The sequence below is a fragment of the Emys orbicularis genome, chromosome 1, assembly GCF_028017835.1.
Source record: "Emys orbicularis isolate rEmyOrb1 chromosome 1, rEmyOrb1.hap1, whole genome shotgun sequence".
Lineage (NCBI taxonomy): Eukaryota > Metazoa > Chordata > Testudines > Emydidae > Emys > Emys orbicularis.
This window is the reverse complement of record NC_088683.1, coordinates 114,577,668-114,591,642: the sequence shown is the minus strand read 5'-3', so window position 1 is coordinate 114,591,642 and position 13,975 is coordinate 114,577,668. Positions and strand designations below refer to the sequence as shown.

Genomic DNA, 13,975 nt, shown 5'->3' with positions numbered 1-13,975 from the left:
CAAACCGATCCCTGAGGAACTCCACTAGTAACCTCCCTCCAGCCTGACAGTTCACCTTTCAGTACGACTCGTTGTCATCTCCCCTTTAACCAGTTCCTTATCCACCTTTCAATTTTCATATTGATCCCCATCTTTTCCAATTTAGCTAATAATTCCCCATGTGGAACCGTATCAGATGCCTTACTGAAATCCAGGTAAATTAGATCCACTGTGTTTCCTTTGTTTAAAAAATCTGTTACTTTCTCAAAGAAGGAGATCAGGTTGGTTTGCATGATCTACCTTTTGTAAAACCATGTTCTAATTTGTCCCAATTACCGTTGACCTCAATGTCCTTAACTACTTTCTCCTTCACATTTTTTTCCAAGAGCTTGCATACTACAGATGTCAAACTAACAGGCCTGTAGTTGCCCGGATCACTTTTTTCCCCCTTTCTTAAAGATAGGAACTATGTTAGCAATTCTCTAGTCATATGCTACAACCCCCGAGTTTACAGATTTATTAAAAATTCTTGCTAATGGGCTTGCAATTTCATGTGCCAGTTCCTTTAATATTCTTGGATGAAGATTATCTGGGCCCCCTGATTTAGTCCCATTAAGCTGTTCGAGTTTGGCTTCTACCTCGGATGTGGTAATATTTACCTCCATATCCTCGTTCCCATTTGTCATCCTACCATTATCCCTAAGCTCCTCATTAGCCTCATTACAGACTGAGGGAAAGTATTTGTTTAGATATTGGGCCATGCCTAGATTATCCTTAACCTCCACTCCATCCTCAGTATTTAGCGGTCCCACTTCTTCTTTCTTGGTTTTCTTCTTATTTATATGGCTATAGAACCTTTTACTATTGGTTTTAATTCCCTTTTCAAGGTCCAACTCTACATGGCTTTTGGCCTTTCTCACTTGATCCCTACATGTTCTGACCTCAGTAAGGTAGCTTTCCTTGCTGATCACTCCCATCTTCCACTCCTTGTAGGCTTTCTGCTTTTCCTTAATCACCTCTTTGAGATGCTTGCTCATCCAGCGTGGTCTACAACTCCTGCCTATGAATTTTTTCCTCTTTCTTGGGATGCAGGCTTCTGATAGTTTCTGCAACTTTGACTTGAAGTAATTCCAGGCCTCCTCTGCCTTTAGATCCCCAAGTTCTTCAGTCCAATCCACTTCCCTAACTAATTTCCTTAATTTTTTTAAGTTAGCCCTTTTGAAATCAAAAACCCTAGTCACAGATCTATTTTTGTTTATCCTTCCATTTAGTTTAAACTGAACTAGCTCATGATCGCTCGAACCAAGGTTGTCCCCTACAACCATTTCTTCTATGAGGTCCTCACTACTCACCAAAACCAAATTTAAAATGGCATCCCCTCTTGTTGGTTCAGCAACTACTTGGTGAAGGAATCCATCAACTATCGTATCTAGGAAAATCTGAGCCCTATTATTATTACTAGCACTTGTCCTCCAGTCTATATCTGGGAAGTTAAAGTCTGCCATGATCACACAATTCCTATTAGTATTTACTTCATTAAAAACATTAAAGAGGTCTCTATCCATATCTAAATCAGATCCCGGTGGTCTATAGCACACCCCAAGCACTCTCTCAGGGGAGGCTCTAGTAGCTTTCTTCCCCAATGTGATTTTTGCCCAGACAGACTCTGTCTTATCCATTCCATCCCTTCTTATTTCTTTACAGTCTACCTCATCATTGATATAAGGCTACTTCACCACCTTTGCCTTTATTTCTGTCTTTCCTAAAAAGCACATACCCTTCAATACCTGTACTCCAGCCATGACAACTATTCCACCATGTTTCTGTTATCTGTAGAATATCTTGTTTCACTTCCTGCACCAGTAACTCTAGTTCCTCCATTTTGTTACCTAGGCTCCTCACATTGGTGTACAAACATCTTAATTCTTGCTGTTTGGCTTCGCTCACATTCTTTACCTGATTAGGCCCAGACATTCTACCACCAGTATCACCTATTAGAATGGTATCTACACTACCCTTCCTCCGTATGTCCATTCTCCTACCCACGGCTGTATCCTTTCTTTCTTTGTTTTCTTCCCTCTCAATGTTAAAATCCGGCGTTGAGATTACCTGGACATCTCCCCCCAATTCCTAGTTTAAAGCTCTCTTAATCAGTTGTGCCAGCCTCCATCCTAGAAGTCTATTTCCCTCCCTACTCAGGTGAAGTCCATCCCGAGAGAACAATCCTCTGTCCATGAATGCCTCCCAGTGGCCATACATCCCAAAGCCCTCCTTATAGCACCACTGCCTGAGCCATCTGTTGATCATCATAATCTTGTCACACCTTTGTTGCCCTTCTCTAGGAACAGGCAGAATCCCACTGAAGATCACCTGAGCCTCGATTTTCGTAAGCGTCTTCCCCAGCCTGGGCATAGTCTCCCTTGATACGTTCCAGTGAGTATCTAGCTGTATCATTTGTTCCCACATGAAGGACAATCGGCGGATTCTTTCCCGCTCCCATTAGGATTCTCTTCAGCCTCAGGTCCACATCCCGTATTTTAGCACCCGGCAGACAGCACACCCTTCTGTTCTCTGGATCAGCTCTGGTTACAGGCCTGTCTATTCTTCTCAGTAAGGAGTCTCCAATCACATAGATCTGCCTTTTCCTGGTGACGGTGCGATTCTCCGGTCTATCCCCTGTCCCCTCTGGCTGCAAGTCCTCTCGATTCCTATTCACCCTTGCAATCCTCCGCAACCCATCCTGTATCCTCCTGGGGCTCATGTTTGGTGTTGTTATCTCCATTGACTCTTCCTTTCTTCTTATAGGACTAGCTGCTCTTCTCTTCTTCCTTGACCTCTCACCTTCAGCAACCACCTGCTGTGCCCCTTCAATTTCCAACTCCGCAAACCTGTTCCTGAGCTCTATTTCTCCTTCATTAGCCTGTCTTTTCCTCTGCCTGGTTCTCTTAGTCACATGCTTCCACTGTCCACTTTCCTGACCCAGCAGTCTCCCCTCAGAGTTCTTTGGTCCTGTTTCATATCTGCAAGTCTGAGCTTTTCCATTCAGACTCCTCAGGTCTTTGCTCTATCATCCACTCGAACCCCTTTCTAAACTCAACCAGAGTTTCCACCTGCATCTCCAGTCCTCAGATCTTTTCTCCCATCAGCTCTATCAGGCGGCACTTCGTGCAGACGAAACTCTTATCAGGTACCCCCTCCAGGATCATGTACATGCCTCAGCTTCCACATCCAGTCATCTTCATTGTGTCTTCCATTGCTTGGGTCACTACCACTGCTGCCTCTGAATCTGTCATAGGCTTCCCACCTAAATCCTGTAAATCTAGGAAACACAAACCAAACCACCACCACCCACAGCAAAACAAACCCCCAACAAGCACCAAAACACTGCTAGAACACTGCACACTCCCTTCGCTAGCCTGTCTGATCCTCTGCCTGCCTCTCTTAGTCTTCCCCCAAACTCCCCCTGCAAACTCCCACTCAAACTACCCTGTTTACAGCTCTGTTTGCTGGCTCCTGTGCCACTGCAGCTCTCCCCCTGTTTGTCCCAGTTTGAATGACAGCTCAGGCTGATGGAAATGTAAATGAATTGGGGAGGATGGAATGTAACTCTGGGGAGCTGGGGGGAGTTATTCGAATCTCGCTACATGAGATGGGTGGAGAGGAGAACCCTGCAGTACTATTGCATCAGGGGGAAAAACTGGGCTCACAATGTCCTTTCCAGCTCCGTCACCTCAGGGAAGGTGAATCTGTGCCCATGAGGCTCTTATTTCCTGGCTAGGAACTCTAACTTAATTAGAAGTGACAGGCTGTGTGGCAGTGCTGATTAGTGCCCACCTCAGGTGCCTAATGAGTTACAAGGCAAAGCCCCATTCAGAGGAGATGGGGAGAAGAAGCCTTGAGCAAATGGGGAAGGGAGGAAGGCAGAGAAGACAGTCAAGGAATGCAGCTTCCTGGATTGGAAACAGCACTGGGAGTCAGGAGACCTGCCTTCTAGTATTGACTACATCTGTGCCCTTAGGCAAGTGACTTGGCTTTACTGGCCCTCTCTGCCCAGGGAAAGGGTCTTTTATCAGCTGGACCAGCTTTATGCAGTTGGAAAGGCCCTTAACACCTGGGCCTAGTCTACACACTGATTTTGTAGCAGTATTGCTATTTCGGTTAGGGTTGTTGTTTTTAACTGGAATGGTTATACTGGTACAACCCTTAATGTGGATGCAGGTATATTGGTATAAAGGTGCCTTTTGTGGGTATACCTTAATCCCCTTCCCACACTGGAATAAGCTAGACTGGTATAAGCACTTTTATACTAGTGGAACTGTTCTTAGCTTTTAGCTGTGGAATCTCCTGAGCCTAGAGGTGCATGAGGCAACCCATTTTCCCCACTGCTGTCTGTCCAGAGAAAGATGTTTGACTCAATAATATGTAGTCTCCATGATGGCAACATCATTTTCAGTCATCCTGCAATGAGTCATTCATTGTCCTCCATGTCTTCTTTTCCCCCCAGGAAGAATCCAATTTAAGACTTATCTTGTGCTTCTGCTACGGGTAACCTGATGGTATGGCCAAACCACCGTAGCAGTCTCTGTCTGATCACAAAGGTCCTGGTGGATTCTCCATCACTCATGATTTTTAATTCAAGATTGGATGTTTTTCTAAAATATAAGTTCTATGGCCTGTGTTATACAGGAAGTCAGACTAGATGATCACAATGGTCCCTTCTGCCCTTGGCATCTATGAATCACTGAGTCCTCAGTCTGCTGACCCATGTGATGCAACTTTCTCAATGAATCTTCTCAAGGTGAAAATCTTTTCCGAACATGACCTACCAGATTGAAATCCAGCCTGTTCTTCCCTGAGTACTTTATCAATAGCAGTTTTCATCCCATTCAAAATGATAATACAAAACACTTTCCCAGGTACAGCTAGGAGTATCATACTTCTCTACTTATCACAAATAAGCTGTTCTACCTTTTCAGGGATTTTGCAGATAACACCTCTTCTCCAATCTTTGGATGGGTGTCCCTTCTCCAGACCACTCTTCAACTGCCTGCACATGTAATTGACCATCTCTTCCTCCCCAGTGTTTAACATTTCAGCATTTGTTTTATCCTAGCCTGGTGCTTTAACACTCTTCAGCTGGTTTATAGCCTTAGTTCCTTCCTCCGAGGCGATTACTTGTAGTGATATAGATAAGACCGCTATGTCTTCACATTTCTCAGTATGTGTTAATGGTTCTGGCTGGTTTAGCACAGCCTGGAAATGTACCATCCAATGGGCACTCTGTCCATCCTTTGTGGTTGAAATCGTACAGTCTTGAGCTTTTCTACACAATTCTACAAAGATTAGAGCATTGTGATGTCAGTTGTTTAGATACTAGAGAAAACTTTGTAGAATCCTCTCTCCTATGTGCCTCGGCAGTGTCTCTTGCTTTATTTTTCATCCATTCTCTATGGTCTCTTCTGGCTAATCTTTTAACTTCCTTGTCTCTGTCCGCATATTCGTGTTGCAGAATAGTTCTTTTACTGCTGTCTCATTCTTGTTGCTTTCTCTTCTTTAATTCTTTCCTCTATTCAACTAGCTTCCATGTATTTGGTTGGAGCCATTCTTCTTTTTTAGATAGTCTCATCTCACATGGTAGTCCTGGATGCATCCTGACTTGCTTCTTTGAAAAACTCCCATTGTTTTTCTGTCATCCATCTGTGTCTTTAACTCTTCAAATCTATTGCTAAATTGCATCTTGAAATGTGCCTTCACTGTTGGATCTACTAACTTTCTAGTATCATACATACCTTCTGCCTTGAGTGTTGTTATTTTTGGTTTTATTTTGATTGTCCCAATAACAACACGATGGTCACTTCTAATACTAGCACTCCTATACAGCCTGGTGTTCAACTGTGATCTTCTCTAGCACCTACTAAAGGCAACATGATCAAGCTGTTTCTGTGCGAAGCCATCATTTCATCTCCACGGCAGTTTGTCTTTCTTTGTGTGAAATGCATAGATTGCATAGGACACAGAATTATAAAAACATTCTTCATTGTCAGTCTGTTCTAATATGCCATTTCTGCCCATAATGTGCTCAGATCCAGTATTATCCAGTATTATCATCGCCAACCTGTGTATTTAGATCTCCCATAGAGATAACAATATCATATTTATTGATCTTGCCAAGGACGCTCTGCAACCTTTCATAGAAACAATCTTTGCCTTGTTCATCGCAATCATTAGGTGCATAACACTGAACAAGTTTGACTTTTGCTTGGTTTGTCATAAAGCGAGCAGTCAGTATTCTTGAATGTGCAGGTACCCATTCCTTCAGTGCTGTAATAGCTTCCTTGCTAAACTTAACCTTCCCAATGCTTATCATCTTCTCTTCAACCATGCCTTCCAATGATAATTAGATGGGTCCAGTCCACCTCATCTCAGTCAGTCCAAGTATACTTAGGACAAAGATTTTAATTTCTCTGATAACTTGTGTCAGTCTACCTGTGCTCTTGTCACAATCCAGTGGCCCCGTCCCTGAAGGGGTCCCCTGCGGAGGCAGATCAGCATTGTATGTTGCTAATGCTGTTGCAAGCATTGCAAGGCATTTTGGGAAGGGTTAAAGGGTTAAAGGTGTGAGTGTGGAGTGGAAGATTCCTTTGCAGGTTGCGAGAGAACGAAGGGGGAGGAAGGGAGAAGAGAACGGGTTAACTCAATGCCTCAGCTCAGCCCAAAGAAAAGACGCTGGCTCCAGTCCAAGGTCACGGCGCTCAAACAGACTCTATGCAGCCAAAAAACCTGTAGCCACATCTGCTTCTTACCAAACTCCAGCCAACCGTGGGAAAGGGGGTCAGCTGGGCAGGGGATCTAACATTCCAACTCCCAATTCTTGACTTACTTTTAGCTGTGAAGATACCCCATTTCCTTGTGGATTTGATTCTCCAGCATCAGAATGTCAGCTGGATTTGCTGGTTGATCAGTACCATCTTGTTTTACATCCAGCACATCATGGTTCTCCAGTTGTTTGTATTTGCAAATCTGTGACAGATTCATCTGGTCTCCGGGCTGTTTCTGTAACAGAGAGCATTTTTGTAAGACCCGTGGACTGCCTTTAATTTGGCTCCTATCCTTTGACCTTTCTGTCTTGGGTGACCCTACCACGAGTTCTACACCTGCCAACATAGCTCTCAGGGTACCTGGAGCACACAAGCATACGCACCACATCAAGGTGCAGTCCCTGGGGAAACTATAGCTGTCCTCACACTGGAGGGGTGGTTATTGCATTAACGAGACCGATATAATTAAAGTGGTAAAACTTGTGTGTAGACAAGACTTCAGCTACCTAGTCTACAACACAACGAGCTTACACAGCTGAAAGATGTTAAACTGTCTGATATTAAAGGTAGATGGGGGCCTTTGTGACTTAACTTTCCCAGCTGTAACATGGGAATGATACTTATCCACCTTTAATAAGCATTTGGAGATCTACAGCCAAAAAGTTCCTGTAGGTGCCAAATATTTTATTATGATGCGTTAGTGCTAATTTATAGTGTGCTCAAGTGACTGATTTAGTCAAGTTACAGATAAGAGATATTTTTTGTTTACCTCTCACTTTATATTATGTCAGATATAACTTCCATGGACTTTTTACCTGCCTCTTTATAAAGAAGCTTCCAAGGACATGGATTAGAAATGCAGGAAGGGACCTGTCCACCTCCTCTCCCCCCCCCCCAAAAAAAGAAAAATCCTCAATGAATAATTGTTCTGATTTTGAAACGGAGTCTCCCTGACGGTGCTTGTGTTCCTCTTTCTTTCACTGCCTATGAATATTTTAAGCAATTCATGTAGTGGCAGCAAAGCTCCAAGGACCAGCATACTGTATTTCAAGTGACTATTGCAGTATATTCATGGAAAGCACATTTCTAATTGGTAATTGTGACATTCTCACCAGCAAGCTAACTCCCAGAGTTCCACTGGGCCAATCAGGAAACACAAACATTGTTACCTTATGTGTCCAGCTAAAAACAGCTCAAATTCCAAACAAGCTACGGGCCAGAAATTACTGGGTGAATATTTTTGAATAAATTAGAAAAAACAACAATCTGTTGGCAGGCAAGTCACAAACAGAGAGAGAGACTGTCAAAATTAGTTATAGAAATGAGTTAATTGCTCAGCCCTGTTTGTGATGCGGTCTGTAAGCATGCGATCAGATGAGTGGTGTGTGCTGAGCCAGACAGTCTGAGTAGAAAGACACATGTAGCTATGCCAATGTCTGTTAGAGAAATGTTTTGATGCTCAATGAATCTGAAAACCACTGAGAAACACTTTGTTGTGGTAGTCCCAGGGAGTGCAGGGTCTCAGGAGGGTATAGGGTGTGAGACGAATGCTATAAACATGGACGGGGGGGGGGAGATCTATAGCTAAAAGCATCTCTCTCTATGGCACTGCTCTGTGGGTAGGTGTGTGCAGTGGGATAATATTACCTAGCATTTTCCATCCAATGATCGCAAAGCATGGCACAGCCTCTAATAAAAGCGTCCCAGGACTCCTGGAAGGAGGGCAGTGTTAGTAACCCTGTTTACAGTTGATAACACGGGTACAAAGAGCTGAAGATGCTGATTTTTCTATTGACGTGAACTGGATCTGGGACTGAGCAGCAATTCTTTATTATCAGCCCTTCGAATCGGATGAGTTCAGAGGAGCCACAACTCCCATTGAAGTCAGCGGAAGTTGTGACTACTCAGCACCACAGAAAAATGAAGTCGCAAGGGGCTTGTCTGAGGCCACTGGAGATGTGAGGCAGAACCAGGAATAGAACCCTGGTGTACTGATTCCCACTCCTGTGCCTTAAACAGAAAACCGTCCCTCCTCCCATAAATACATCTCTAGTGCGCCTTGTGATACATGTGTCCCAAAATGTAAACAAATAGCAACATTGTAAGCCTGGGGGTTGAATAATCATGGATGAGAACTGGCTAAAGATCAGAAAAGTAAAGTTGTGTGTGTGTGTGTGTGTGTGTGTGTGTGTGTGTGTGTGTGTGTGTGTGTGTGTGTGTGTGTGTGTGTGTGTGTGTGTGTGTGTGTGTGTGTGTGTGTGAGAGAGAGAGAGAGAGAGAGAGAGAGAGAGAGAGAGAGAGAGAGAAGACGGGGGAAAGGAATGGAAAGTGGAGCGTTAGCTCTCTGAAATGCCTTTGCCCACTGCAATTACTGTGGATTGTTATTGGGTGTCAGTTTAATTAACAGAGATTCCCTCTGTCTGCCTGTCTCTCTGCAGAGGCTAATGCAACTCACTTCCCCAGCGGAGGACTTGCCTCAGCCAAAGAAGCACCAGGCTAGCGTGTCTGAACCATTGGAGAGCCCCAAAGCAGAATACAGGATCTCATCCCCATCAGCCAAGGAAGTGCTCATAACCACAGAGAAGGAAACTCACTTGTAAAGCATATGGGAAAGGATTTCGCCTTTGCATTCTGGTCATAGGCGTGCACAGCACATTTCATTAGGGTGTGCACCCAGGGAGCCTCGCCCAAGCCCCACCCCGATCCACACTCTCCCACTTCCTGCCCCCGACTGCCCCCCTCAGAACTCCCAACCCCCCCTGCTCCTTGCCCCCTGACTGCCCCCCCCCTTGGGATCCTGCCCCTAACTGCCCCCCAGGACTCCACCCCCTATCTAAGCTTCCATGCTCCTTGTCTCCTGACTGCCCCCTCCTGAGACCCCCCCACTGTAACTGCCTCCCTAGGACCCTACCCCCTACCTGTCCCCTGACTGCCCCGACCCTTAGCCACACCCCCACACCCAGACAGACCCCCGCGACTCCCATGCCAATCCAACCGCTCCCTGCCCCCTGACAGGATCCCCAGAACTCCCGATCCATCCAACCCCCCCTGCTCCTTGTCCCCTGACCACCCCCTCCAGAGACCCCCTGCCCCCTACCAACTATCCAACCCCCCTGTCCCCTGACTACCCCGACCCCTAGCCACACCCCGCCCCCTGACAGGCCCCCTGGGACTTCCACACCCTATCCAACACCCTCATTCTCTGTCCCCTGACTGCCCCCGAGACCCTCTGGCCCATATCCAACCCCCCTGGCCCAGCCTGGCCCCCTTACCACGCCCCCGCTCAGAACAGAGTCCCCACCAAATCCCACCCCCGAACATCCCCTTGACCAAAGACGTGATGGCACTTATGGGACAGGCGCAGAGAGCATCAACCAAGCTGGAGCACAGCGGTGGGAGAGTGCTATGACTGACTTAAGTCAAAGGTCATGTGTAGTGCTGGGGAGGCAGCGATTGGCTGGGTAGGCCCAGGCAGGGGAGCAAGGGGGGGGTCACGGTAGCAGCGTGGGGTTCACTGTGTGACACAATTACAACAACTTTGTGCAGCTGCTGGGGAAGTTTGTACAGGCAGCAAATACACCGTGCACGGGCGGGCGGGACCCTGTCACCCCGACTCAGAGGTGCTGACTTTTGGTTTTGCCGGTGGGTGCCCCATCCTGGCTCCACCCCCTTATCCAAGGCTCCGCCCCCACTCCACCTCTTCCTGCCCCATCCTCCTAGACCCCCCTGAATGCCACCTTCTTGACAGTTCCCTCCTCTAAATGCCTCCCACCAGCTGCTCACTCCTTTCTGCCCCCTCCTGCCTTAAGGGCGAGGTGTGGGTGCTGGAGGGGTACTCTGCCAGTTTGGAGGGGAGGCTATTTTCAACATATTTATACACTTTCATTCTAGTTATTGAAAGTGTGTCTATCATGGTATCTCCCCTTCCTGATGTTTCCCAGTTCTTACTCTCCACCTGTGTCCCTTTTCCCATCTCTCTCTGCTCCCCACTTCCTGGTGGCTCTGTTTAGCGCCTGCTCCCACCAACACACTCAAAGCAGCTCTGTCTCCCCCGAACCCCACCCCCTGCGGCCAGCCTAGAAACTACATGCCCTGACATAGGGAGAAATGTAATTCAACAGCCCAGCATAGAAATGGCCCATTCATTCATCCTGCTGTGTGGCTGCTGTGTTGCTCCAGCTCTTCCCAATCCCAGGGCTGCAGCCCACCCCCATTTTGACTCCTTCACACACTCTATGACTTTTTTGGGAAGAGGGGATGGTGATCGGCAGGGGAGGGGATAAACTTCCTCTCTTGGAGGAAAAGCCCCTCAGGCAGGCTTGATCTGGGCATGGGGGAGGGGGAGACAGCTTTGAGCTGGGCAAGCATTACTTTCCCAGGCATGAGGCTGCAGTGAAGCCCCTCTGGATGGGTAAAGAAGGGGGAGGGGGGCGAGCTGCAGGACCCAGCCCAATTTCACTCATCAAACACAAGGGAGAACTTTTCTTAAAGGAGCCATGTCCTTTGGTTTGTCCCCCTGCCCAGCACTAAGGGGGTCTGCAGCTGGTTTCTCCTGGCTGAAGGGGGAGCACAGGTCCTGGGACGAAACACCAGGGTAGGCTGAGACTGACTAGCTCAGTCCTTGAGAAAGCCACCAGCCCATACTCCCCCCAGCAGCCCCCTGGAGCCAGCTGAGAAGCTGCCCACCCATCTCCCCCCAGCCCCCTGCCAAGAGGCTGCCCACCCTTCTGCAGCTAGCCCAGAAGCTGCCATGCCTGGGCTGCTGGTCCCGCCTAACCCAGCTCCCTCTACCCTGAAAATCAGAAAGACTCACTCACCTCTACCTGCAGTCTAGGAGCTTCAGCAGTGGCAGGGGAAACAGCTGATTGGCTGCAGCCAGCCAAAGAGCTGATGAGGGCTGCTGCAGCATGCTAAATAGCTGATTGGCAGTTGCCAACAGCTGATCTCCCCAAGGAGTGCTAAGCAGCCTCCTCCTCTTCCTCCTCCCCCCTCCGAGCCTCCAGCGGGGAAGGAGCAGCCTTAGCAGCCTTCCTCGATGGAGCTCAGGCATGATTAGGGTGTACCTGGGCACACCCCGTGTGCACGCCTATGATTCTGGTGTGATTCCCCCTCTCGTTCCTGAGGTGGCTTCTCTTCACAATGCACTCTTCATTTCTCCTCTGCACACCTGAGGCAGAGCCATCCTAGTCAGTGACTCTGGGACATCCTTCTCCCTTCCCAAGTTTATCAGGTAGTTAACTATACAGACTTGGGACGACAGTTCTTTTGATGCTGCTGGGACAGCTCTCTCCTTCTGCACCTGGGAAAGAGCAATGTGACTTCACCAGAGGCGCTTTAGAGCCCTGACACTGAAAAAAAGGAACAGTAGATATAAAATAATGGGGAAAGGAAATTGCAAAGAGTAGAGAGGTTCAAAAGTAAAGTCAGGAAGGCAAAGGCACAAAATGAGGGGGTGTGAGCAAAAGGAACAAGTTAAATGGTTTATAAGTACATAAAAAGCAGGAGGCTGACAAAGGAAAGTACTAAGGTAGGTCACCTACATACCAGGGAGAGAGAGAGCCAATCACATACCAAGGAGGCTGCAGTGCTGAGTAGCTATTTGGCTTCAGCTGTCACTCAAAGGGTGAGTGACAGGATACTTAACATAATCATAGTTAATGGGGAAAGGGAGAGACCACAAGACAGACTCAGGATGGAACAGGCTGAAGGATATCTGGGTAACTTGCGCTAATTCAAATCAACATGGGCCAGTGAAATTCATCCTAAAGAGCATGAGGCTAGCAGAGAGCTGGCGATTCTTTTGGGGAGAGCCTGGAGTGCAGGGGAGGTCCCACAATACTAGTTAAGAGTAAACATGGCACATAGGGGCCAAAAGGGGCTCCAGGAATTACACACGAGAAAGCTTAACTGCATTGCCTGCAGCTGGCTAGAAGAATTAATAAAGATGTCGATAGGCCTGTTTCCCTGCTACACTGCACTTTGTGGCGTCATTTACACCAGGGCAAGTGATACCACATCAGAATGTCAGCTTTTTACACCACTTTGCCCTGGTGTAAATGACTGCAGAAAGTGTGATCAGGCTCAAAACCTGAGCACCTCCAGGCAAATACATGATAAATAGTAAGGCAACGAATAGCCAAGATGAGTTAATCAGAAAAAAGTAATGCCAAAGTATCTTAATCTCTTTCTTTGACAGGATAATGCCCGAAGGGAATGCAGGGACAGGGCCATCCTTAGGATTTATGGGGCCCTACGCAGTATTATTAAACTGGTGCCCCTATGCCTGACTTGGGGCACAGCCACCACCCCGGCCCACGGACCCCTAGAACCGCACCCCCTCCCCACTGCTGACACACACCGAGCTTCATACGCAGCAGATGCTGCAGCAGCCTAGGCTCACAGCCTGGGAAGAAGTGGGCATTGCTATACATTTGACATGTCCTTTGCTGAATGTAGGGAGTTCTGGGTCCATCAGCACAAATTACCAGGCTCTACTGTCAGAGGGGACCATGGGAAGTGAGGAACCCAGTGACAGAGCAGGCTGTTTGGTAGGGATCCACCTGTCAGGAGGCTGGCTACACCTCATTTCCATCCAGTTACTCCAGAAGTGCTGGAGAAAGGGCCCTAATTTCAGAGTTTGGGGGGGAGGGGTGTTTGTTAGCAGTACGTTCCCGCCTTAAAAGTTGGTTTACAGCACTTGTATGCACAGAATATGCCCCCATGTGCAATCTTTGTACTTGTTTTTCATAGACTTGTGTATATTTTGGAAGACTTTGTACTGAACAATACTCTTAACAATAAAGGTGATTCGTCAAACTGTTCTTGTCTGTGCAAATCTCCAGCTAGTGGTGCTCCTGTTCAGTAACCCAGCTGGATACCCTGCTGATAGAACTGGATGGAGATGGGTGGAGAGCTGAGTTCAGTCCCTAGTTAGTCAGGCACCAGGATAGAGCCAGAAGGCCTGGGCTCAATATCCATAGTTGGTGAAACCCCTGAGTGACAATCCGAGGGGTTAAGGTTAATCTCTAGTTGATGAAATGCCTGGTAGGTTGAGTTTTAAGTTAGTTTTTATTAGCCACTCTTCACTGGCCATAGGACACAACCTATAGATGAGACTTCTCTCCTCAGCCTATGAAGAAAACTGCAGTTCATTGTCCTGGGCACTGGAAGGAGGTGTG

At 47.2% G+C, this 13,975-nt stretch overlaps 1 protein-coding gene across 1 annotated transcript in view; it reads left to right on the top strand.

Moving 5' to 3' along the window:
* Positions 1-9,397, top strand: part of LOC135882997 (sodium- and chloride-dependent betaine transporter-like) — a 45,190-nt gene extending 35,793 nt beyond the window's left edge. Inside the window, exon 14 of the mRNA XM_065410024.1 lies at positions 9,236-9,397. Coding sequence (XP_065266096.1) covers positions 9,236-9,397 — 162 coding nt within the window. The remainder of the gene's footprint in view (positions 1-9,235) is intronic.
* Positions 9,398-13,975: the final 4,578 nt, after the last annotated feature.